Here is a 27,653-nt window from a genome sequence, read left to right as displayed (position 1 = left end):
TAGGTACATGCCCTTGGTCAGAATTGAACCCAGACCCTGTGGTAGGCAGGCCAAGGCATTATCTACTGAGCCAACCCGGCTAGGGCAGAATATGATATTTCTTAGCCCCTCCAGCAGCAGACCTTCGTTTTATTCTCCAGGAGTGAGGTGGAAAAACCCTACATCACCTTCTTGGATTCTTATTACCCAAGTTACTAAGAATATTACCAGTGGCATACAGGGAGTTTAGCCAATGAACAGTCAGAAAAGGTGTTTCCTCTGTAGTTCACACCAATCCCCGGCTTGGCCCCAGCCCAGGCCTAAGGCCTTAGGAGGGGTGTTAGGCCTGGGCAGGGGACCCCAAGCCCCCTGCGATTGCCAGCTCTGCCCCTGCCCAGGCCTCAGGCCTCTGGCTGGGGTGTTAGGCCTGGGCAGGGGACCCCCAGTCCGTTTCAATGCCTTCCCAGGCCTCAGGCCTCTGGCCAGGGCATTAGGCCTGGACAGGGGAACCCCAGCCCACTCTGATCACCTACCCAGGCCTCAGGCCTCTGGCTGGGGCATTAGGCCTGGGCAGGGGATGCCCAGGCCGCTCTGATCGCAGGCTCTGCCCCTGTCCAGGCCTCAGGCCTCTGGCTGAGGCATTAGGCCTGGGCAGGGGACCCCCAGCCCTGTGCAATAGCCGGCTTGGCCCCTGCCCAGGCCTTAGGCTTCTGTCCAGGCGATTGCCAGCTCCACCTCCCCGGTGGCATCTGGCACTGTCCGCTCTGCCTTTCTGGTCCCCGATCTGTGGCCTGGATCCCACGGATAGCTTCTAGTGCTGCCCGCCCAGCCTCCCCATCCCCAATATGCAGCCATATCCCGTAGTCGGCATCTGGCGCTGCCCACCCCATCTACAGTATGCAAATTTAACAGCCATCTTTGTCGGGTTAATTTGCATACTCTTCTGATTGGCTGGTGGGCATAGTGAACATACGGTCAGTTAGCATCTTTGTCTTTTATTAGTGTAGACTAGTACATAAATAGGATGACATCAATATAATAGAGTCCAGAAATAGACTCAAGTATATATGAATACTTAGTAAATTGTAAAGGTAGTTTTTAACATCAGCAGAGATGGGGACAACTAATTTGCTGGGCAAGTAAAGGATGTAGTTGCCTTTAAGCCAAATTTCAGATGGATCAGGGATAAAGATATGGAAACTAAAATTGTACAAGAACTAGAAAAAAGGGAATTGTGGCTCATTGGTTGAGCGTCGACCTATGAACTAGGAGGTCCTGGTTCAATTCCCAGTCAGGGCACATGCCTGGGTTTTGGGCTCGATCTCTGGTAGGGGATGTGCATACACACACACACACACACACACAAAATTTAAAAAGGAGTGGGATAATATAACTTTGGGATAGTGCTGGAAGCCAATTCCAGCATGTCATAATTGCAAGAGTTTCATCAAAAGGTTGATGAAACTTGGAGACTCAACAAGGGCTGAGTCACATATGCTGTCACCTGTTGGGAATGGCTAAAGGCATTTCCCCAAACCTGAAAAAGGGATGATTGCTTGCTGCCAGACAGCTCAGGGCATCTTAATCTACATGTTATTGCCTCCTACTGGCCAAACACCTGAACAGCCGTAGGCTAATTCTCCCCATTCTGACAATGGACTCTGAGTACGAAACCCTGACCCTTTGAAGCGTATATCTCTGCCTCACCTCAGGACAATTTGCATTAATAAAAAGCATGGGGGTCCTGAGATGAGGAGATCTTAGTTCCTTTTAGCTAAGCTCCTCTGACCCCCAAATGCCTTTCAAAATTATATTTCATCTCTGTACTCTTTAAGTTACACACAGCCTTCTCCAGATTGCTGAGGCCTTCTTTTTTTAAAATATATTTTACTGTTTTTTTACAGAGAGGAAGGGAGAGGGATAGAGAGTTAGAAACATCGATGAGAGAGAAACATCGATCAGCTGCCTCCTACACACCCGCTACCGGAGATATGCCCGCAACCAAGGTACATGCCCTTGACCAGAATCGAACCTGGGACCCTTCAGTCCGCAGACCGATGCTCTATATACTAAGCCAAACCGGTTAGGGCTGCTGAACCCTTCTTAATGCCAGAACAAGAACACCGGCAGGATAAAAAACCTGTTTTAAGCATGTCAAAGGAAAAAAGATATATCCTGAAGTAAAAAATAAGCTTACTTATCTACTTTGAATTTTACAATCTTCAGTATAGGAAAAATACACCACCACCAAAGTCAAAAGATAAACAGAAAACTGAGGGAAATGTCACCTACAAGATGAAGTGAGACTATCCATAATAAGAAAAAAGAAATCTACTCAGGACTTCTGGTGGGGCGGTGAGCCTGCTTTGGCGGCAGCGGCATAATGACCACGCTCCGGGCCTTCACCTGCATTGACCTGTTCCGCTTCAACAACATTAACTTGAATCCACTTACAGAAACTTATGGGATTCCTTTTTATTTACAGTATCTTGCCCATTGGCCAGAGTATTTCACTGTTGCAGAGGCACCTGGTGGAGAGTTAATGGGCTATGTTATGGGTAAAGCAGAAGGCTCAGTTGCTAGGGAAGAATGGCAGGGGCATGTCACAGCTCTGTCTGTTGCCCAGAATTTCCACGCCTTGGTTTGGCTGCTAAACTTATGGAGTCATGAGAGGAAATTTCAGAAAGAAAAGGTGGATTTTTTTGTTGTTGATCTCTTTGTAAGAGTATCTAGCCAAGTTGCCGTTGACATGTACAAGCAGTTGGGCTACAGTGTGTACAGGACGGTCATAGAGGACCATTCAGCCAGCAACGGGAGCCCGACGAGGATGCTTATGGCATGAGGAGAGCACTTTCCAGGGACACTGGGAAGAAATCCATCATACCATTACCTCATCCTGTGAGACCTGAAGACATTGAATAACCATGGGCAGTGGTTCTTAGGTTGATGCTCTAGATATTTTACGGACAATATTATTTTTATTGGATGACATTAGAGTTCTGTTAGAGAAAAGTAGTCATTTAGATCTTAAAGACTTCAAGAAAATATTTTAAATTTCATTGTTTCCAGGTAGCAACATCATACCTACTGAAGCCATCCACTGTAATAAAATTCAATCAGAAAGGCAGCTAAGTCAGATGGAAACATTCTACTATCATAGTTCATAATATTCACTATATGCTGGGGGGGGGGTGGGGGGAAGCCCCAATCTCCTCCTAAATTCTATGCCTGAGAACCATTGCTGTATATATATATATATATATATATATATGTATATATATATATATATATTGAACTATTGATTGAATCTTTAAAACCATATATGAAATGTTAAATCTAAGATGTATAATAAAGTGCACTGTTGACTAAAAAAAACAAAAAACAAATCTATTCAAAGCAAAACACATGCACAATAGCACACCAAAGGCAAATGGCTAATCAATACAAAGAGTGTTTGATCTTATTAACACATACAGAAATTCAGTTTAGAAAAAAGTAAAACCTCACCCAGCTGATGTGGCTCAGTGGTTGAGCATCACCTATGAACCAAGAGGTCACCTTTTCGATTCCTGGTCACGGCACATGCCTGGGTTATGGGCTTGATCCCCAGTAGGAGGCGTGCAGGAGGCAACCAATTGGTGTTTCTCATAAATGTTTCTATCTCTCCCTACTCCCTTTCTCTTTCTTAAAAGCAAACAAAAACATACAATAAAAACATATATTAAACATTTAAAAAGTAAAATCTCATTTTTTGGGTATCCGGTTGATAAATACTTTGAAAGTAAAGTGTACCCAGTGTTGAAAACATCATAATGAAGCAGCTACTCTCCTTTACTTTTGGAGGGAGTTTACCTTAGAAGAATTCCAGGGAGGCAATTTGGCAGTTTCTACCCAATTATAGAATGTTCATATCCTTTGATCTAGTACACCCATTTCTAAGATTATGTCCCTAGAAACACAGCCCAAGTCCACCAAAAACATATGGACCAGAAAATAAAATCTAAGCATTGATGCAAAACTGAAAACAATCCAAATGTTCATCAAGAACAGATCATTTAAATAAATTATAGTTAATGCATCCACTCAACACACTACATAGCTTCTAAAAGAGTTACATGTCCTTGTATGAGAATACAAATTCAAAATGTATTTTATATGAAAACAATGAGAAAGTAGCATGTATAAGTTAGCCCTATTTAATTATTATATGCAATGTTAGTCTGTTCACTAAATATTTCCCAACTTTTAACTGCCTCATGAGAGGAAACAGAGTCCTCAAATTCATGAATGATCCTCACATTCTGTCTTATTATTATTTCTTTATTGTTTGGATATTTCCCAGTGAGAATGTATTATTTTTGAAATAGAAATAATTTTTGAAGAACAAATGAAGTCAATTTTGTCATTATTAAGAAACTTTATAAAAGGTGAGCTTTTTAAGGTATAAATTAATTTCAAAACACTTGAAAATGCATTCAAATCAAATCAATAAATATTTATTCTACATCCAGCTGACACAGGGTACTAAACAAGGCACTGTAGAGATTAGAGAGCACTTGGTAAGAAAGGAAATAAACAAAGGAAGCACCAAATAATTTCAGCATCATGTTCCAGAGGGGAAATAATCTATCTGGAAGTCATAAAGAGATACTAATCCTTCTGTCATTATTTGTTTTAACTTAGCCTATATAGGGGCTACCATTTAATGTCTATAACTTAAGCAATTCATAACAAAACATAATGGCCCATCCCACATCATATGATTTTAATTCAAATGAGGAATTCTTTTCCAAAAAATATATTATCAAAAGAAGTATTTTGTCATTAACTGGCAAATGATTGGTACAATGAAAGAAAAAAGGTAATTTTAGAATGTGATCAATAAATAGGTAAATTAAGAAAATTGAGAACCAAATAGATTAGCAAGAGGAGAAATGATGATCCTGGAGACTGAAAATTTAAAAAGCATGCACATAATAAATTGGAAGATATTCTCTTTTTTTAAATATATTTTATTGATTTTTTACAGAGAGGAAGGGAGAGGGATAGAGAGTTAGAAACATCGATGAGAGAGAAACATCGATCAGCTGCCTCCTGCACACCCTCTACTGGGGATGTGCCTGCAACCAAGGTACATGCCCTTGACTGGAATCGAACCTGGGACCCTTCAGTCCACAGGCCGACGCTCTATGCACTGAGCCAAACTGGTTAGGGCTAGAAGATATTCTTCATGGAATAGATATGTTTGGCAGAAGCAAGGTACTGAAGTGTCAGAGTCATTTGGATTTATTGGAGAATTAGGAACCACTGAGTGGTATTTCTTCAAGACTGAATAATAATCACTGAGCATCTGCTACACATCAAGCCTTGTGCTACATCACAAGTAAGACGCAGTGATAAACCCAAGAGGCACAATGACCCACCTCTAGTGACATGTGGGGGAACTCCTCCCTGGAAGTGCTCTGGGGGTTGCGGTAGCGGTGCCATACTTGAGTGCTGCTAGAACTTTAGAATACTACTCCTCATCATTATGACACCTACTGTTTGAAAGCATACTTTAATCTTTAGAGTCACTGTCTCAAAGAAAACTGAATTGTCCACTTAGTAAAGATTCTTTTCAAGGCTCCCTTTATGTCCTGATTCCTCAGGCTGTAGATGAAGGGGTTCAGCATGGGTGTCACCACAGTGTACATCACAGCCATGATAGTCTCCTTAACAGTAGAATTGCTGGCTGAAGGGCACAAGTAGAGGCCAATGATCGTCCCATAGAACAGTGACACCACGGAGAGGTGGGAGCCACAGGTGGAGAAGGCCTTCCTCATACCTCTAGCAGAAGGGACTTTGAGGATGGATGACACAATTCGTGCATAGGATGCAAAGATCAACAGGAATGGAGCAATAATAACAAGCCCTCCCAAGATAAATATCATCATTTCATTTATCTGAATGTCAGAGCAGGCCAACTTTAGCAAAGTTGACATGTCACAGAAAAAGTGAGGGATCACATTGTCACCACAGAAAGACAGCCGAGCCATAAGCAAAGTGTGCAACAAAGAGATCAAAGTTGTCAGCACCCAGGACAGCGCCACCAGGGAGAGACAGAGCTTGGGGCCCATGATGGTGGTGTAGTGCAGGGGGAAGCAGATGGCCACATAGCGGTCATAGGCCATGGCCACAAGGAGGAAGCTCTCCAGGTCTGCAAAGAGCAGGAAGAAGTACATCTGGGTCAGGCAGCCTGCGTAGGGGATGGATGGGACTTGGCTCTGCATGTTGTGCAACAATTTGGGAATGGTCACTGAAGAGAAGCAGAGGTCAGAGAAAGATAAATTGCTGAGAAACAAATACATGGGCGTGTGCAGTTGAGAGTCCAGGTGAATGAGCACGATGATGAGGAGGTTCCCCAGGACGGTGGTAAGATACATGGCCAGGAACAGGACATAGAACAGGTCTCGTTGATCTGGTTCAATGGGCAGGCCCAGGAGGAGGAATTCTGAAATGATGCTTTGGTTTCCCATTTTCATGTTGCATCTGGTTTACCTTTTCAAAATTAAGAACAATTTGTATTACAGTATTTTCCCAAGTACCCCTGCCCAACTCCGCTCCCCTTCAATGAGCCCTGTACTTGGTGCCAGTGGGGAAGGTGTGAAGGAGCACTGTGGCTTGGAAGAAGCTCCTGGCCCTGAAGGAACAGACTGGAACCCCATAGTGAGGATCTCTTCTCAACTTATGATGAGTTGAACCTCTATCTAGAAATGTATATTATTAGAACAGCTCGATGGACGGTGAGGAAAACTGGCTTCATGGAAAGCGGCTCCCAGGATGGTGGTCCCTTAGGCTCTGTTTACCTCGACCCCAAGCAAAATAGTCAGGAGCCAAGAGGAGTCAGGTGTCATTGTTTACTGGCCTGTGATGTTGGCAAATTGCTGACGTTTTCCAACTTTACACCACCAGCAAATCTTACACACCGCACAGAATTGTGGGTTTGGAACGACTGATATTTACAAAGTATAAAGTACTCGGGTGAGACTCAGTTGCATTTGGAGATGGGAATCACTGTGAGAATGGAAAACAGTGAGGATGAGGACTTCTAAATCATCCTAACGCAGTTGCACTACAGAATTATGGAAACCCAATATCTGTTAAAGAGGGTTTTAGAATAACTACCTCTTCTGAACTCCCTCCCAGCTTACCTCGCTTGCCTGAGCGTGGCTTCAGAGCCTGCCTCCTGTTTGCTACTTCCACGTCTTGCATTTCTAGCCGGAGTCCCTGCCATTGTGTTTTGGCTCTTCTCTTCTACAATTCCCTGCCCCCTGGGATCCCTGGGTCCCAAAGAAACCCATTAGTACAAACGCGGTGCTTGCCCCCAACCCTACCTTCCTCAGGCATGTTTCTGAATGAATCGTGTCCAGAGACAGAATTCTGGATTCACCCCAAGTCTGACCTTCACAGGGAAGCTTTCCCTGACCATCACAGCCCATGCTAATATCCCCCTTCCCCATCTTCTGCAGTGCCTGGCCTTCAATATTTTTTAAATAAATATATTTTTATTGACTTCAGAGAAGAAGGGAGAGGAAGATAGAGAAACATCAATGATGAGAGGGAATCATTGATCAGCTGCCTCCTGCATTCCCCCTACTGGGGATTGAATGAGCAACCTGGGCATGTGCCCTGATTGGGAATCGAACCGTGACCTCCTGGTTCATAGGTCGAAGCTCAACCACTGAGCCATGCCAGCCCAGCTCTGGCCTTTGATATTTAATGAGCAACTACCATGTGCAGTTATCAGAACCAAATACTATTGCACTTGATCACCACTGTCTTTTTTTTTTATTGCTTAAAGTATTACAAAGGGTATTACATATGTGTCCTTTTTTTCCCCCGCCCTTGACAATCCGCTGGCCTCCCCTACCCCCCAGTGTCTTATGTCCATTGGTTATGCTTATATGCATGCATACAAGTCCTTCAGTTAATCTCTTACCCCCCTCCCTCCTGCCCCCCAACCCTCCCCAGCCTTCCCCCTGCAGTTTGACAATCTGTTTGAGGCAGCTCTGCCTCTGTATCTATTATTGTTAAAAAGTTTATACTGGTCTTTATTATCCATGAATGAGTGAGATCATGTGGTATTTTTCCTTCACTGACTGGCTTATTTCACTTAGCATAATGCTCTCCAGTTCCATCCATGCCGTTGCAAATGGTAAGAGTTCCTTCTTTTTTACAGCAGCATAGTATTCCATCGTGTAGATGTACCACGGTTTTCTAATCCATTCATCTACTGATGGGCACTTAGGCTGTTTCCAGATCTTAGCTATGGTGAATTGTGCTGCTATGAACATATGGGTGCATATATCCTTTCTGATTGACGTTTCTGGTTTCTTGGGATATATTCCTAGAAGTGGGATCACCACTGTCTTATGCTGTCCAATGATTGCTTCTGTATATGCCAATCATCTCTCCTCACCTGGATTTCAAGCCCTATGTTAGCAAGTAATGTGTTGATCAATTCACCCAAAAAATACATAATCCATTAGTTCATTAATGCATTCCTTCAAGAAATATTTTATGAGCAACTACCATGTGCTGTGGGAAAACTGTGGTTAGGTAGATATGGTCCCTGCCCTCAGATAGCTTACAATCTAACTGGAACACATGACAACTAGGCAAGCTACTACCAAGTGTCACAAATGCTGTCTGGGGGAAAATGCAGGATGTGATAAGAGTAAGACACCTAACCTCAGCCAGCAGGTCAGGCATTTTTTTATCCCATAAGAAGCTATAACTTTATTAATAATCGAAACAGAACAAATTTCAAACCAAGTTGCAGTACTCTTTTGTACATTTTTAATTTCATAACAGCATTTATAATATCATTACTGTTGCTCTTCAGGGCTCAGACTGACTTTGCTCTTGACACATTTGCTTGTGCCTTGACCAATTCTATGTCCTTCATTTTCATGCCTGTTTCATCAGCCTCTTCCTCTTCACTCTGCTCTGATACAGTTAGAGTCTGTGTGTTTTCTTGAAGGTTTGAGACAGCTTCACCTTGAACTTTTGAATTTCTCAGCAGCTGCTAACTGTGCTTGCTGAGATGAATCCTCGATCTTGGCTTCCCCAAAACTATGTAGGTATCTGAAGCTGGGCTCTTGTAGACATCTGCTTTTGTGCTGGCAAAGAGAAGAGTCTTAAATTTCCGGATAGTGACCCTAGAAACCCCTGTAAAATGTCAAAGACCCAGTTGGACACAGCCTTCCATGCCCTCTTTTCACTCCTATTTTGCTTTACTGACTGGTTCTGCGTCAATTTCAGCTGCGGCTGCCAGCTGGGCCCGCTGCGCTTGCCTGTGTGGAGTCTTGTTCCTCCAGCTCCGGTGCTGCTTCCTCACTGTCAGATTCCGGTCCTGGCCCTGGCTCAGCCTCGGGCCAGCAACTCCTGCTCTGCAGCAGGGCCGGCTTCTGCAGCTTGGCTAGGCATTTCGTGCAGAGAACATGGAACCAGGAAGGTGGCAGAAAGAGGGCGAGGAGCATGGGGCTCACGCCTGCTGTAGAAGGCAACACATCCTTTTTTTTCTCAATAAAGTTTAAGAGGAATCTAAGGAGTCTTCTAGGAAAAGAGAATGAAAGTGTCCAGAGAGAAGAAAGAGTATATGAAAAAGCCCAGAGGTGAGGGAGCCTGGAGCTTTTCACGAGTTCCGGAAGAAGGGCAGAGGATGGGGGGATGGTTATTGGGAGAGGGGGGAAGGTGAAAAATATAGTTTAGTGATTCCTCAAAAAGGTAAACATAGGATTACCATTTCTCTCAGCAATTCCACCCCTAGGTACACACCTAAAAAGACAGAGGCACTCAAGAAATATTTGTACATGAATGTTCATAGCAGCACTATTCAGAATAGGCCCAAAGAGCAAGTAAACATTCATTGATGACTGGTTAAATAAAATGTGGTGTACTGTCAGAATGGCTACCATCAACAAATCAACAAATGACAAGTGCTGGAGAGAGTGTGGAGAAAAGCGAACCCTGGTACACTGCTGGTGGGAATGCAGACTGGTGCAGCCATTATGGAAAACAGTATGGAGTTTCCTCAAAAAAAATAAATATGGATCTGCCATTTGACCCAGTGATTCCACTTCTAGGAATATACCCTAGAGACCCAAAACACCAATCAGAAAGAATATATGCGCCCCTATGTTCATAGCAGCACAATTCACAATAGCTAAGATCTGAAAACAGCCCAAGTGCCAATCAGTAGATGAGTGGATTAAAAAGCTGTGGTACATTTATACCCTGGAATACTATGCAGCAGTAAAAAAGAAGAATCTCTTACCCTCTGAGACTGCATGGAGGACCTAGAGAGCATCATGCTAAATGAAATAAGTCAGTCAGAGAAAGACAAGTATCACATGATCTCACTCATATGTGGAATCTAAGTAACAAAATAAGCTGATGAATGGAATGGATCCAGAGACATGGAAGCATGGAACAGGGTGCAGAAACTTGGAGGAAACGGGGGGGGGGGGGGACGGGGAGGTTGGGTGGGTGGAAGGTAATCAACCAAAGGCCTTATATGCATATGTGCATAACCCATGGACACAAACAGTAGGATGGTGAAGGCCTGGGGCGGGGATGGAGGCAGGCTGGAGGGGTCAATGGGGGAAAAAGAGGGCATATGTAATACTTTCAACAATAAAGAATTATTTTTTAAAATAAATAAATAAAATAAAAAATAAAATTTGATGTAGCCATACAATGGAGTATTATTCATCAGTAAAAATAAATGAAGTAATGATACATATTACAACATATAATGAAAACATTATGCCAATTGAAAAAAGCTAGTAACAAAACCCACCTATTATATGATTCTATTTACATGACATTTCAAGAACAGGCAAATCCATAGAGACATAGATTGGTGATTGATAGAGGGAAATGAGTAGTGATTGTTAATGGACATGGTTTTTCTCTGGGGGTAAAGAAATGTTCTTACAGTGATTATGGTGATGGTTGCACAACTCTGTAAACATACAAAAATCTACTTAATTGTATACTTTAAATAAATAGTATGGCAGGGAAACTATATGTTAACAAATCTCTCATATAAAGAAGTCTATCATTGGAGAAATTTGTACTAATGTTACAATTTTGGTTGCAATAATAACACTGTAATTATGTATGAGAATGTTCTTGTTTCTAGGAGATTCTGAATGCTGAATTTAGAGGCTATGTGTCTTGATGTTTGAAAACTATTTCAAATGGCTCAGTTATTTTTTTAAAAAGGAGAAAAAATAGAAGAAAGAGGAAGAGAGGCCGTGAGGGAGGGAGAGAAAGAGGTTGATATGTGATAAAAATATGAGCAAATGAAATGTGGACTGACTTGAGCAATTAATACAGTATAAGAAAGACAAGCTAATTTGAAATTAAACTTGAAACTTTTCTTTCGAATGTCACAGGTTAATTGATATAGGATTTTATTTTTTATTTTTGTGTATGTGTTATGACATTTTTCCCTTTTTTCAGTCTATAAATTCAAGTATAAACCTTGTTTCTTCACTAATAATATTTATAGAAGCATAATATTATAAATTCTACTTCACTTTTTAATTTGTATAAAATAAAGTTATCATTTTTATATACATAGATTGTAGTGCATAATTTCAAACCTGCTATAAAAGTTATTGTTCTTGCCCTGGCCAGTTTTGCTCAGTGGATAGAGCATCGGTCTGTGGACTGAAGGGTCCCAAGTTCGATTTCGGTCAAGGGCACGTACCTCGGTTGCAAGCTGTGGGAGGCAACCAGTAGATGTGTCTCTCTCACATAGATGTTTGTCTCTCTGTATCCCGCCCCCTCCCTTCCATTCTCTCTAAAAATCAACGGAAAAAATATCCTCAGGTGAGGATTAACAACAACAACAAAATTATTAGTTTTAAACAAGAATGGAAAAAAAAATGGGACAATAATAGTATTCCAAGATATAATAGTAGAAACCTCTTTTGAAATGAAGAAAGATGAAAGATTTGTAAATCAAAAGGCATTTGGTGTGTTACTACAAAATTATAACAAAAGAAAATTGACACAAAAACAAAATCTGATGAAATTATTAAACTTCACGTTTGGAGAAATAATCCTACAAGTTTCAAGGGGGAAAGAAGATGGCCATGTAAGGGGTGGGGGGAAGAGGGAGTAGTCAGCCTTACCTCAGATTTTTCCTCAGTTATTTTGGAAAATGGATTGTAAGCAGGAAAGCAAATGTCCTCAAAAGTCTATACCTAGCCAAGTTGTCCTTCAAATGTAAACACAAATACAAAAAAAAAAAAAATCTAAAATACATGAAACTTTAATAAATACAGTATTCAGGTACCATTCTTATTTTTAAAATGACTTGAAGATGGCCGGAGGGAAGAGGGTTAGGGACTGGGTGGAGGCAAGTAAAAGGGGGGTAGGGGAACATCTGTAATAGTGTCAACAATAAAAATAAGGTGAAAAAAAATGACTTGAAGATGCAATCCAACGAAGGTATTAATCAAAATATGATCCTATTGCCGAAACCGGTTTGGCTCAGTGGATAGAGCGTCGGCCTGCGGACTGAAAGGTCCCAGGTTCGATTCCGGTCAAGGGCATGTACCTGGGTTGTGGGCACATCCCCAGTAGGAGATGTGCAGGAGGCAGCTGATCGATGTTCCTCTCTCATCGATGTTTCTGACTCTCTGTCTCTCTCCCTTCCTCTCTGTAAAAAATCAATAAAATATATTTTAAAAAAAAATATGATCCTATTAACCAATGTCACCCCAATAAATTCAGTTTTAAAAAATCAAAGTATAGAATGAAGGACAAAGAGCACACTTGGGGGAACATACAGCGTTCAATGATGTGCATGTTGAGATTGAACTTTCAAGGACCCTCAAGTGAGGAAACCCATCAGCAGATGAGACTAACACCTGGGAGTTCCGGAGAACCGTCTGGGCTTCAGATGGAGATGTGGAGGTTGCCAGAATATGCGAAAAGGTTAAAGTGGTAGGTTTGGATGCCCTCACTTAGTGGGAACAACTAAGGATACAAATGGACCAAGTTTGGAAACCTAGTCCGTGCCACAAATGGAGCTAAGGTTTTTGTTTTGTTTTGTTTTGTTTAAATTGTTGACACTATTACAGATGTCCTGCTCCCCTTATTGTTGAAGTGGAAGAAAATGAGAAGAACCCATAGAATCACATAGTCTGGGATCTTACATACATTCAACAATTGACACACAGTGTGACTTGGCAGGTAATTGAATGCCATATTTTTCCATCTGCGAAATAGTGATAATACCATCTATACTTATGTACAATTGCCATAAGGGTAGAATAAAGATATAGATAAAAACTTCTTTTATGAAGTCCAAACTACCACACAGAAGAGAAGCATCCTTCAACTTTGAATTTGTATACTAGCTTCTACCATATTTTCCCATTCCTGGAGAAATAAATTTTAGGGCCCCTAGAATTTATCATTCCCATGTAAAGACAAAATCTACGCATGCAGTAAAAGGGTTATAAAAATCAATTTCGGGTTGGAAAACACAAGGTAAACATGAAAATAAATCAGAGAGGGAAAATGGCTAACTGATAAACTATGTGACTTGTGCAGGGTGAGGAATGTAGGAGGCATTTAGAGGGAAACTGGGAGCTGAAATATTTAGTATTGACCTAAGAGTATAGAGATTTATTTTTAAACACTACTGCCATCAAAGCAGAGTTCTGATTTTAAAAATAATATACTGTAATGAATAAGTTAAGAATGTAAGTCATAAAGATCACTGAAAATGGTACTTCTTAAGCTGTGCTTTGCCAAGTCACCAGGGTATGGGGAAGACAAAGATGTCACAAAGACTCACTAATCTAGTTCAGCTCCAATGGATCTCTTTTACATACTGAGCAATTGTGCAGCATGTCATTCTAATTGAAGTTAACATGGTGAGGGAAAATATCTGGAATAATAATCCAACATTAACATATCTAAGGAATAAAATTATGAAAAAATATCAAGTGCTACAATCATAAATAACAAGAAAATATCTTTCTACAAAAGACTCTTCCCAGGGCTCCCTTTATATCTCTGTTCCTCAGGCTGTAGATGAACGGGTTCAGCATGGGTGTCACCACAGTGTACATCATAGCCATGACCATCTCCTTCACAGTAGAATTATCAGCTGATGGGAATAAATAAAGAGCAATAATTGTCCCATAGAACAGTGACACCACAACCAGGTGAGAGCCACAGGTGGAGAAGGCCTTGCACATTCCTCTAGCAGAAGGGACCTTGAGGATGGATGACACAATTCGTGCATAGGACGTGACGATGAGTAGGAATGGGATGACAACAATGAGCCCTCCGATGATAAATATCACCAAGTCATTAACTCGGGTGTCAGAGCAGGACAGCTTCAGCAGAGCAGACAGGTCACAGAAAAAGTGAGGAATCACATTGTCAGCACAAAAACTCAACCTAGCCATGAGCAGTGTGTGTAACATGGCATGCATCGTGGTCAGCCCCCAGGACAGCGCCACCAGGGAGAGACAGAGCTTGGGGCTCATGAGGGTGGTGTAGTGCAGGGGGAAGCAGATGGCCACATAGCGGTCATAGGCCATGGCCACAAGGAGGAAGCTCTCCAGGTCTCCAAAAAACAGGAAGAAGTACATCTGGGTCAGGCAGCCTGCGTAGGGGATGGATGGGACTTGGCTCTGCATGTTCTGCAGCAACTTGGGCATTGTGACAGAGGAGAAGCAGAGGTCAGAGAAGGACAAGTTACTGAGAAACAAATACATGGGCGTGTGGAGCTGAGAGTCCAGGCGAATCAGGAAAATGATGAGGAGGTTCCCCAGGACAGTGGTAACGTACATGACCAGGAACAGGGCATAGAACAGGTTTTTCTGCTCTGACTGGATGGGCAGGCCCTGGAGGAGGAACTCTGTGATGGCAGTTTGATTCCTTCCTGTCATATCTGTCTCCAGTATCTTTAGAAAGAAATAATAGTGTCCATTAACACCTGAATTTAAAAATGAACATATTTCTACGAGACATGATGTTGTAGGTACTCTACAAAAATACTTTACATCACCTTTTCACCATCATTACAATCTCTAGATTTCAAATCTCTATAATCAGAAACTCTTATTAAAAATGACTCGTTGTTTATTAACTTTGTTTTAATAAATAATAATGTTCTAACCTTTTTGAAATATTCTCATCCATTAGCTACTAAGACCCATAACGTTTCCGTTTTCCTCATATCTGCTGGGTCAGACATCCTCAGTAACTATAATTGTCTCCTGCTCAGTCAAAATCTTACATGATGCTGTTCCCTCAGGGCTTTTTCCTAAACACTCTTCTACTTCAAAGACTTTGATTACCATTTAAACTTCAACCTGTGGGTCGCGAACCCTCTGGGGCCTAATGAGGCTTTCACAGGGGTCGCCTAAGACCATCCTGCATATCAGATATTTACATTAACATTCATAACAGTAGCAACATTACAGTTATGAAGTAGCAACAAAATAATTTTATGGTTGGGTCACAACATGAGGAACTCTATTTAAAGGGCCAGAAGGTTGAGAAGCACTGCTCTAGATGTATATGTCCCTCTAATCTATAAGAGTATACACAGTTGCTTAATGATTTCCTTCCCTTGGCTGTATCACAGCATTTTAAGCTCAATAGTGCCCAAAAGAAAATCATGACCTTACCTTGCTCCACTCCACTCTCCACCTCTTCTGATTTCCCACATCTCATTAAAAGAGTTCCAAGATCTCCAGCCATCAACCCGAGGCTTTTCTTTCATTCCCACCTTTCTCTCATCATCAACATCCACTCCTTCAACAAGTATGATAGATTCTGCCACTTAATTCTCATTCATCCATTCCTTATCTCCACTTTCATGACCCTACACCAACTGACCTCATGCCTTATTTATATTACTGAAATAGTCTCACTGTGGCGCTTTAAGATGAAAATCTGATCATCATGCTCCCTACTGTCCCTAAGAACAATGGATCCTCATTGTTCTTAAGATAAAGGCAACATTCCTTTCAAATAATGCTTCATCTTTTTCACCCATCCAGTAAAGGGGAACATAACCAATAATATTGGTATAAATGTGCACGGTGACAGATGCTGAACTAGAGGTAGTGTGGTGATCACATTGTAAGGTATATAAATGTCAAATCACTATATTGTACACCTGAAACTAATAGAATATTTTATGTCAAATATATTTAAATTAAGAAGTGACCCTTTCTGCCACCACAGTTTCATCTGCCTCCCCCTCCCCGCCACCACCACCACCCAATTGCACTCACATTCTTCACTTTAGCAATGCTGGACCTCAATGTCACAGCTTCTTGCCTCCAGCCTTTTGCACTTAGTGTTGCAATTGCTTAACATTTTCCTCCCCCTGTTCTCTCTTCACCTGGTTAGCCCTTACTTACCCTCCAGGTTTATTACATGTCACTTACTCAGCTAAACCTATCCTGCCTCCCCCAGATGAGAACCACTGCTGTGTTTCACATCACACTGTGCAGGGTCCAATAGCCCTCAAAGCCATTGAATTATTGGTTTATATCTGATCCTTACTAGACTGTAAGATCCATACAGAAAACACCATGTCTGCTCATGACTGACTGAGGCTGAGACATGTATCCAATTTAAAGGTAGCAGGAGTCCTTTTAAGTAAGAGTCACTACATCTACTAAATTTTCCCAGAGCAAGAAGTCTCTAGCCTCAAGCATTTAACACTGGATATGACACTTGATTATAGAATTTATGAATGTGACCTTGTGCCCATGGAAAACGTTAGGGTACCACAGAGTCACTACTCTTACCATTAATGTAAGTGATAAATGTAATAGAGCTATATAGCTAGATGGATAGATATGTAGATATATAGATAATCACCTTTTGGTTTTATCTCTCTGGAGCACCATGACTAAGATGCCTTACTGTGCCTCAGAGCAGACAAAGAAAGCAGAGGGGAAGTACTAAAAGATGTGGGAAGCTCCAGTTGCTGGGATTTCCTCCATTTGATGCTGTTTGATCCAGCCACATAGATGGTTTTTACACTTTAACACTATGCACTGACAATACAGTGGGGGAAAACATCAGGTGAATCCCACACCTGGTTTCTCTGAATTTTGTTTCTCAGGTAAATTAGTGGGACCTGACTCTTGTGCCAATAGTGTGCTGGAGATGACAAATAGGAGACAGAACTTGCAGATGCTACCACTGATGATGCAATCAGCCTCTCATCTTCTTCACCCACTGAGTCAGTAGTGCTCAGCCTGGAATGCCATCAAAATCTCTGAGGGGAGCGCTTCCGAAATGAAAGTCCATGCAAATCACCTGGAGTTCAAGGAAAACACTGATTCTGACTCAGTAGGAAAGCCACTACTTTTTAAATTATCATTCTGATGATGGCCATCCTTGTCCACCAATGACACAGTGAACTGCAGGTACTAGTAACTATGATGCTATTGAAAAATAAAGATCACTGGTCTTTAGAGAAGGGTCTTATGCCAAGGTTTTTCAAACCCAGGTGCTCTAAAATATAGCAAGGGCTAGAGCTATTGCATTAAAGGCTGTCATTATATTAAAATTATATTACACTGTGGAATACATTACATAGGAAGTAATATTTATGGATGCTATTATTAATAAACAAGATCGTAACTGGTGGACATTCAACAAAATGTTTTAGGATTTGGGGAAGTCTTGGAGGCTGGGGGTGGAGAAGAGGAGGGTCATCATACCTGAAAATACCACAGCAGAACATCACACAACCTGAGAAAGCAAGACCATCCTGTTAGAATGGCCTCAAGAGACTAGCTCATTCACCTGCTGCCCAACTTAGTCTGTCTGAGGGTGATTTCTCGACCATCATCTGAGATTCTGCTCCCCTTTATACACTAAGCCATGTCAAGTAACAGCCTCTGTAGTCATCATCTGTGCCTGCAACATCCCTTTTCACATCTCCTATTCTACACAACGCTATACGAAAGGGGCCCTGGATCCCAGAGGAATCTAGATCCTGGCGGAACTCATTAAAGTCAAAGTAGTTATCCAGGATGGTTTTAGGACGATGATTTCAGAGTCTTGGAACAGTGACTGGTTATAGTCACTGATTACACATGACTATACTTGTCAGAAGCCAATTCCAAGCATGACAGCAGTGCTGAATCTTGGAATGGCTGTTGGCATTTCCCCAAACCTGAATGGGATACTTTAAATTGATTGTTTGCTGCCAGACAGCTCAGGGAATCTTAATCTACATGTTATTGCCTCCTACTGGCCAAACACCTGAACAGACATAGGCTAATTCCCCCAAATCTGACAATGGACTCTGTATACTAAATCCTGACCCTTTGAAGTGTATATCTCCACCTCGCCTCAGGACAATTTGTGTTAATAAAAAGCATGAGGTGCTGAGACAAAGAGATCTTAGTTTCCTTTAAAGTAGGCTCCTCTGACCCCCAAATGCCTTTCAAAATTATATTTCGTCTCTGGACTCCTATTTAATCTCTGTACAGCCTTCTCCAGATTTCAGAACCCTTCTAGATGCTGGATCAAGACCCATCAGCCTTAAATATCGCCCAACGCCCGGCATTATATACTCTGGAGAGAAACTCATGTATGGACGATTAAACACTATCTATTTAATGTACATTAGGCCTGTGGGGCTGGAGCCTACATTTTCAGAGGTGAAGGAAAATGGTTGGAGAAGCCAACTAGCAGGGATGAGAGTGTGAGTATCCTAAAATATCTTAGGAGTATAGGAGGCTTTACCTGGAGGACAATTAGAAGCAATCAAGATTCTTTCAGCAAAATGCCATGAAAGATACATATTTTGGAAAGATTCTCAGGTGGTAGAATGTCTCACTATACCCCAAGTCTTCATAAGCATAGCCAGGGGGAGAGATATATCAGCAGTTAACACCTATTAGATCTCCATGACCCAAGCATATGTAAGTATGTGGAAAACTTACAGTAAGAGAAAAGATAAACTCTCCCAGATCATGTTCAATCTTCCTCAATCCAAGGTTGAAAAGGAAAACTAGTTTTAATCCCATTGAGATATTTGCATCTCCTTACTTCTTTAAGAAAATTAATACACTGGCCGCTATCATTATCTCTGCTACTCTACAAGTGTGTCAGATTAACTCCTAGTCTCCACATCTTCCCTTTGTTGCAATTGATCACAAGACCTTGGTTGACTTATAATTCCTTTTTTCACCACTCTTTTCATATTCTCCTTGACCATCATCTTAGCTGGATAGGGTTCTTTACATTATGATGTTATGCAGACTTTCATTTCTGGGATATCTGCATCCGCATTGATTCTGCTTTTATTGGGTGGCTATAATCTTCATAACATTCATTATTACACATCACTATACTAAGCTACAACAAAAGAATTTCACAGTATTTCAGACATGGTCTTCACTGATCCAGTTGTTTAAAGCATCCTAGTTTTCCATCTGTAATAAATATTGTCACCCTAAGCAGAATAGCAATATTGCTCTTTGTCTATCGGTTCACATAAGAACTTCAAAATGTCCAGTTGGTAGGTTCAACTTCTCAATCAATGAAACCATTGTTATAAGCACTTTTCTCTTGAGAACTATGTGAAACACTTCTTGTGTGCCATTTTTAATTCTTTCAGCCTCATCTCTTCTTCCAGCCACAGGTGCAGTAACCAACTCTGCACTGACTTCGACGAGCTTTAGAGGATGCAACCTAAAACCACTTCACCTCATTTATGTTCAACAAGCTCCTGACTTCCTGCTCTGAACTTCCCTGACTCCATGACACAGGATGTCCTGGGGGAACTCCCTATGTTCACATAAAAATATTTAGGTATCTGTGAAAGGACAGAGCAGGACTGATGGCTGTATCCTTAACCCCTCTTCCAAGAAAAAGCCACAGGGTGTATCAGTTACTCAGCCTGCCCTTATCTCGGCCAATGGGAAAGCGGGGGAAACTAACCCAAGGCCAAAAGTATGCTGGCCACCCCCCCTGTCTTTGTGTAACCAGACCCTAGCTGCACCCTGCCCCAACCCCCGACCCCAAGCCCTATAAATTCTTTGTTCTCTTGGGATTCGGGGCTCTCTCTTGCACCCAGTAATGGAGGCAAGGGGGGGGGGACCAAGCGAGCTTGTATAAGAGACCCTCAGCTTTTGCATCGGACTGGCTAGTTCCCTGGTGTGGTTTCCTTGGGGATCTTGAAATCTGGGCATAACAATCTTCCCAATGTTGAGTGAATTGTATTGAGTGTGAGCTATGGGTTTTGATTCTGTTTTGCATATGGAAATTCAATCTCTCAATTACCAATGGTTAAAAACACTATTTTCCATTGAATTGTCTTTAGATTTTTCTCAGTGATCAATGAATGATACATGAGTGGATCTATTTCTGGACTCTATAAGCTATTCTATAGTCTCTATACCTATCTATATTTCTATCTTTTCTCTAATTCCACAATTTCCTGACGATTTTAACTAAATAGTACATCTAGAAACCTGAGCAATATGAGTCCTCCTACTTTGTTTCCAAAATTAACTTTGCATTTTTAGTTTCTTCACATATAAATTTTAGAATCAGATTGCCTATTTATACCCCCCATTGGAATTCTAATGGAGTTGTGTGGAATCTCTAGGTTAGTTTCAGAAATGGCCATATCTTTTTATAATTTTTTTTAATATATATTTTTATTGATTTTTTACAGAGAGGAAGGGAGAGAGATAGAGAGCTAGAAACATCGATGAGAAAGAAACATCGATCAGCTGCCTCCTGCACATCTCCTACTGGGGATGTGCCCACAACCCAGGTACATGCCCTTGACCAGAATCGAACCCGGGACCTTTCAGTCCACAGGCCGACGCTCTATCCACTGAGCCAAACCGGTTTCGGCCAGAAATGGCCATATCTTAAAAATAGTATTGAATCTTCCATTATCTCCCATTATATTTATCCATTTCTTCAGATCATCTGTGATTTCTTTAATCAGTGTTTTGAGAGTGTCAAGATATAAATCTTTGCACATATTGTGTAAGATTTATAGCTAACTATTTAATTATTTAGTGCTATAATAAATAGTACTTTAAAGTTTTTCTTCACTTTCTACATCTTCATTACTAGTTGATATTAATATAATTTATAATGTGTTAATATTTCTTTATTTACATACAGAATAAAAACTTAATGTATGGGTGAGTTTAAAAATGATGGCAGAAGTAAGTGGATGTTGCCAAACATGCTCCCAGGAACAAACTGGAATTACAACTAAAATACAGAAGAACTTCCTGAATAGTCAGTGGAAGACTCAGAGGAGAGAACCTGATACCTGAGGACCAAAAGTGGAGACTGCATAGACACTGGTAGGAGGGGCGGAGGCATGAATGGGCTGGCTGGGCACCCACAGACAGCAATTGAAGTTTCAGAGAGATATCTCACTGTGGGGGGTTGCCACTAAGTACTCTGGAATCTAATCCCCAAGTTGGACCCCCACCAGAGAGCACCACAACTGAGAAGGGTACCCACATAACATCTGGCTGTGAAAAGCAGCAGGGTTGCTGTCTGCCAGGCAATGACAGTGGAAAATTCAGGATCCCTCTTAAAGGGCCAACACACAAAATTCCCTGTGAAGTCCCTTCCCTTCCCCGCAACCCCCATGCTTTGGGAGGGTATGTGAAATGTACTGGAGTTGTGTGCACAGAAGCCAGGATTGGAGACTAGGGGGTTAGAGCTCAGAATGCAGACACCCCCAATTTCCTGGGCTGAGTCATTCCCTCACACAGCAGAGAACATCTTTCCCACACAGACATTTACCTTGCCCTGGGGGGGAAGACAGCTGACCCACCCTATTGCAAAACACCTTGCCCTGAGGCCACTTAAGAAACTAAAAATAACAATTAGCCTCCAAGCAGAAGCACCTGTTGAAAAAAACTCTTGCCACACTTGAAGACGATTGCCTGGGGCCATCCAAGTTGGAATCCTATCAGTCTATAGGCAGAGGCTGTCTCTGGAGGCTTTGAGTCTTTGCCTGACCTAATTAGTAGAAAAGAGTATGACACTGTCCTGACCTAAAGATTGAGATGTGCAGAGGATATACCTAATACATAGTCACAAACCCAAACAGATAACCAAAATGAGGAGACAAAGAAACAACCCCCAAATGAAAGAACATTTCAAATAAAAGAACAAGAGAATTCTCCAGAAGAAGAGATAAATAAAGCAGAGATAAGAAATTTGTCTGAAAGAGAGTTCAGAGTAATGATGGTAAAGATGCTCAACAACATGAAAAAAGATATAGTAAATATGAAAAAAAAACAGTTTGAAATAGAAAATGACATAACACAAATAAAGAACACATTTGAAGGAATACACAGCAGATTAGGGGAAGCTGAGGATTAAATCAGTGAATTAGAAAACACAGTTGAAAAAAAATCACTCAATCAGAGAACCAAAAAGAAAAAAAAAACAATTAAAAACTAGGAGGATAGTTTAAGGCAGGGGTGGGCAAACTTTTTGACTTGAGGGCCACAATGGGTTCTTAAACTGGACTCAGAAGAAGGAGCTGCAGCCGTGTTTCCTGACGTTGCCATGTTAACACTGCTGCTGGTGAAGGAGCCGAAGGGAGAGCAAGAGAACCCTCCGCTCTTTCGGCTCCGCAGGCCGGATAGAACAGCCGAACGGGCCGGATCCGGCCCTCGCGCCATAGTTTGCCCACAGCTGGTTTAAGGGAACTGTGGGACAATGTGAAATGTAACAATATTAAGAATAGCAGGTGTGCCAGTAGAGGCAGAAAGGGAAAAGGGGATAGAAAAGGTGTTTAAAGAAATAATGGCAGAAAACTTCCCTAACCTGGTAAAGGAAAAATTCACACAAGTTCAGGAGGCCCTGAGAAAACTCCAAAAAAAAGGAAGAACCCAAACAGGCCCATGCCCAGACACATCATATTTAAAATGCCAAAAATTAAAAACAAAAAGAGAATCTTAAAGGCAGCAAGAGAAAATCAAACTGGTACCTACAAAGGAACTCCCATAAGGCTGACACCGGATTTCTCATCAGGCCAGAAGGGAATGGCATGAAGTACTCAAGGTCATGGAAAGCAAGGATCTGAAACCAAGATTACTCCTCACCCCCGCCCCCCACAAGGCTATCATTCAAAATAGATAGTCAAATAAAGAGCTCCCAAGACAGAAAAAAAAAAAATGGTTAAAGGATTACATAACCACCAAGCCAGCATTACAAGAAATGCTAAACGGACTTCTGTAATGAGAAGAAAAACAGAGAAATCTAGGCATATCCTATCTAATAATAGACAAACATTGTAATTAACTGTACCCGTGACACACTTCCCATTGGGTAATCAGGGCGATATGCAAATTAACTGCCAACCAAGATGGTGGCCGGCAGCCAGGCAGCTGAAGTGAACAGGAGGCTTGCTTGCTTCAGTGATGGAGGAAGCCAAAGTTCCCTGCCTGCCACTGCCGGCCTCTGAGCTGCACTCTAAGAAACAATGTTGTAATTATAGAAGCTAAACAAACCTCAGATACCTGCTCTCAGTCAGCCGGGCCTCAGAGCTGGAGCTTCAACAGTCTTTCAATTATAGAAGCCAAACAAACCCAGATACCTGCTTTCAGCAGCCGTGGTCTCAGATCTGGAGCTGAGCCTCAGAGCTAAAGCCTGCTCTCAGTTCCAGTGACAGCCATACAAGGTAAACAAATCCCAGAGTAAAAAAAAGAAAAGAAAAAAAGGAGAGGTTGGGAGCTTCAGTTACCCACCAGCCTGAAAACGGCCCTCAGCCCCTCACCCAGACTGGCCAGGCACCCCAGTGGGGACTCCCACCCTGATCCGGGACACCATTTAGGGCAAACCATCCTGCCCCCACCCATGCACCAGGCCTCTATCCTATATAGTAAAAGGGTAATATGCAAACTGACCCTAACAGCAGAAAGCCTGGGAATGGCTGGTCACTATGACACACACTGACCACCAGGGGGCAGGTGCTCAATGCAGGAGCTGCCCTCTGGTGGTCAGTGCACTCTCACAGGGAGGAGCTCTGCTCAGCCACAAGTCAGGCTGATTGCTGCCAGTACAGCGGTGGTGGTGGAAGCCTCTCCTGCCTCCTCAGCAGCACTAAGGATGTCCACCTGCAGCTTAGGTCTGCTCCCGCTGGCAAGTGGACATCCCCCAATGGCTGCCGGGCTCCCAGAGGGATGTCTGATTGCCAGCTTAGGCCCAATCCCCTGGGGAGCAGGCCTAAGCCAGCAGATGGTCATCCCCCGAGGGGTTCCAGACTGCAAGAGGGCACAGGCCGGGCTGAGGGACCTCCCCCCACCCCCAGAGTGCACAAATTTTTGTGCACCGAGCCTCTAGTCCTATATAATAAAAGGGTGATGTGCAAATTGACCCTAATGGTGGATAACCGGGAATGACCGGTCTCTATGACATGCACTGACCACCAGGGGGCAGACGCTCAATGCAGGAGCTGCCTCCTGGTGGTCAGTGTGCTCCTACAGGGGGAGCTCTGTTCAGCTACAAGCCAGGCTGATGGCTGCGAGTGCAGTGGTGGTGGCGGAAGCCTCTCCCGCCTCCTCAGCAGTGCTAAGAATGTCTGACTGTGGCTTAGGCCTGCTTCCCATGAGGAGCAGGCCTAAGCTATCAGTCAGACAATCCCCATGGGCTCCGGAACTGCGAGAAGGAGCAGGCCGGCTGGAGGGACGCCCTGAGTGCACAAGTTTTTGTGCACCAGGACTCTAGTAGAATTAAAATGGCAATAAATAAGTACCTATCAATAATAACCCTAAATGTAAATGGATTAAATGCTCCAATAAAAAAGGCATAGGGTAACTGAATGGATACAAACACATGACCCGACTATATTCTATCTACAAGAGACCCATCACAGAACTAAAGACATGCACAAGACGAGAATGAAGGGATGAAAAAAAAATTTCTATAATAAACGAAAAAGAAAAAAAGCTGGAGTAGCAATACTCATTTCAGAAAAGTAGACTTCAAAATGAAGGTCATCACAAGAGACAACAAAGGTCACTACATAATATTAAAGGGATAGATCCAACAAGAGGATATAACCCTGGTAAACATATATTCATCCAATATAGGAGCACCTAAGTATATAAAAAAAATTCTAGAGGATTTTAAAAGAGAGATCAACAACAATACAGTCATAATAGAGGACTTTAACACCCTACTAACTTCACTGGATAGAGCTTCCAGACAAAAACTTAACAAACCTCAGAGGAAAGGTAGGAGAGGGTGGGGGTAAAGGGGAGAAATCAACCAAAGAACTTGTATGCATGCATAGAAGCCTAACCACTGGACACAGACAATGGGGGGGGGGGGTGAGGGCATGAGTGGGGAGGTGGAGGGGGCAATGGGGCAATACGGACATATATGTAATACCTTAATCAATGAAGAAAAAAATTTTTAATTTACCAAGGAAACAGTGACTCTAAAGGACACACTGAATCAGATGGATTTAATTGACATTCATAGAACATTTCACCCCAAAGTGGCAGAATGTACATTCTTCTCAAACGCACAGGGATCATTCACAAAGATCAAACACATATCAGGACACAAAACGAGTCTCTACAAGTTCAAGAAGATTGAAATCATATCAAGCATGTTCTCAGATCACAGTGGAGTGAAATTAAAAATCAACTACAGTAAGAACACACCGAAACATTCAAACACATGGAGGCTAAATAATATGTTATTGAACAATGAATGGGTTACAAACAAGATCAAGAAAGAAATAAAAAACTTCCTGAAAACAAATGAAAATTAACAGACAACAACCCCAAATCACTGGGACACAGCAAAATCAATCCTAAGAGAGAGTATTGTGAACACCTGCTGCGGAAGACATATGATAAGAATTTATAGTCAACAACAAAAAAGTCCAGTTTAGCAGAGGTAATCAAGAGAGTGAGAAGTTTGTGTTTTAGTCAATATTGACTTGGGAGAACAAATATTCTTAAAGCAGCGTTTTGGTTAAAAAACACATGATAAATTATTGCTTCAATAACTGGAGACACACAGATCAGTTCAATGTTTTTAAATAATGCTTCTTCAGGATCACCTGCAATAATAAAAAGGAAGACTTTGCTAACAAGTCACTGAGATCCTGTTTCTGAGTTCAAGTATTCACCTCCTCATCATCTCTTTTACTTACTGTATAATTGTTTAGAATGTCATTTCTTTTAAAAACATCAACACTAAAAAGAGAAGTGTGGATTATTACCCCAGTATTAAATTTAATATGTCTACTGAATAAAAATATGAAAAAATACTAAGTTTTACCATCATACAGAAAAAGAAGTTTTCTTTTTGAAAAACACTTTTCCCAGGGCTCCCTTCATGTCTCTGTTCCTCAGGCTGTAGATGAAGGGATTCAGCATGGGTGTCACCATAGCATACATCATAGCCATGACCATCTCCTTCAAAGTAGAATTATCAGATGATGGGCATAAATATAGGCCAATAACTGTCCCATAGAACAGTGACACCACAGCCAGGTGGGAGCCACATGTGGAAAAGGCTTTGTAAATACCTCTAGCAGAAGGGACCTTGAGGATGGACAACACAATTCGTGCATAGGACAGAATGATGAGTAGGAACGGGATAACAAGAATGAGCCCTCCCGTGATAAATATCACCAACTCATTGGCTTGAGTGTCAGAGCAGGACAGCTTCAGCAGAGCAGACAGGTCACAGAAAAAGTGAGGGATTACATTGTCGGCACAAAAACTCAACCTGGCCATGAGCAGAGTGTGTAACATGGCACCCAAAGTGGTCAGCACCCAGGACAGCGCTAGCAGGGAGAGACAGAGCTTGGGGCTCATGATGGTGGTGTAGTGCAGGGGGAAGCAGATGGCCACATAGCGGTCATAGGCCATGGCCACAAGGAGGAAGCTCTCCAGGTCTCCAAAAAGCATGAAGAAGTACATCTGGGTCAGGCAGCCTGCATACGGGATGGATGGGACTTGGCTCTGCATGTTCTGCAGCAACTTGGGCATTGTGACAGAGGAGAAGCAGAGGTCAGAGAAGGACAAGTTACTGAGAAACAAGTACATGGGCGTGTGGAGCTGAGAGTCCAGGCGAATCAGGAAAATGATGAGGAGGTTCCCCAGGACAGTGGTAACGTACATGACCAGGAACAGGGCAAAGAATAGGTTTTTCCGCTCTGACTCCATGGGCAGACCCTGGAGGAGGAACTCTGTGATGGCAGTTTGATTCCTTCCTGTCATATCTGTCTCCAGTATCTTTAGGAAGAAATAATAGTGTCCATTAACACTCGAATTTAAAAATGAACACATTTCTATGATACATCATGTTGTAGGTACTCTACAAAAATACTTTACATCATCTTTTCACCATCATTACAATCTCTAGATTTCAAATCTCTATAATCAGAAACTCCTATTAAAAATGACTGATTTTTTTTTTACTTTGCTTTAATACAAAATAATGTTCTAACCTTTCTGAAGCACCCATTATTAGCTTCTAAGACACATAATGTATCAGTTTTCCTCATACCTGTGGGCCAGACAGCCTCAGTAACTATAATTGTCTCCTGCTCAGTCAAAATCTTACATGATGATGTTCCCTCAGGGATTTTACTA

At 42.0% G+C, this 27,653-nt stretch overlaps 3 protein-coding genes and 2 pseudogenes across 3 annotated transcripts; 1 reads left to right on the top strand and 4 right to left on the bottom strand.

Moving 5' to 3' along the window:
* Positions 1–2,337: 2,337 nt before the first annotated feature.
* LOC132217789 (N-alpha-acetyltransferase 20-like) lies at positions 2,338–3,166 on the top strand (annotated as a pseudogene).
* A 2,383-nt stretch (positions 3,167–5,549) lies between these two features.
* On the bottom strand, positions 5,550–6,500 carry LOC132218472 (olfactory receptor-like protein DTMT). Its single transcript, XM_059669715.1, has one exon. It carries the CDS (start codon positions 6,498–6,500, stop codon positions 5,550–5,552), a length of 951 nt encoding a protein of 316 aa, XP_059525698.1.
* A 2,359-nt stretch (positions 6,501–8,859) lies between these two features.
* On the bottom strand, positions 8,860–9,447 carry LOC132217788 (nascent polypeptide-associated complex subunit alpha-like; annotated as a pseudogene).
* A 4,556-nt stretch (positions 9,448–14,003) lies between these two features.
* LOC132217787 (olfactory receptor-like protein DTMT) lies at positions 14,004–14,948 on the bottom strand. The gene has a single exon (XM_059668236.1). It carries the CDS (start codon positions 14,946–14,948, stop codon positions 14,004–14,006), a length of 945 nt encoding a protein of 314 aa, XP_059524219.1.
* Positions 14,949–26,333: 11,385 nt separating this feature from the next.
* On the bottom strand, positions 26,334–27,278 carry LOC132217786 (olfactory receptor-like protein DTMT). The gene has a single exon (XM_059668234.1). The coding sequence runs from the start codon at positions 27,276–27,278 to the stop codon at positions 26,334–26,336; it is 945 nt and encodes a 314-aa protein (XP_059524217.1).
* Between the last annotated feature and the right edge of the window lie 375 nt (positions 27,279–27,653).

The sequence above is a fragment of the Myotis daubentonii genome, chromosome 16 (assembly GCF_963259705.1).
Source record: "Myotis daubentonii chromosome 16, mMyoDau2.1, whole genome shotgun sequence".
In the NCBI taxonomy this organism is placed as follows: Eukaryota; Metazoa; Chordata; class Mammalia; order Chiroptera; family Vespertilionidae; genus Myotis; species Myotis daubentonii.
Note: the sequence above shows the minus strand (reverse complement) of the source record. Positions and strands in the feature narration are given on the sequence as shown.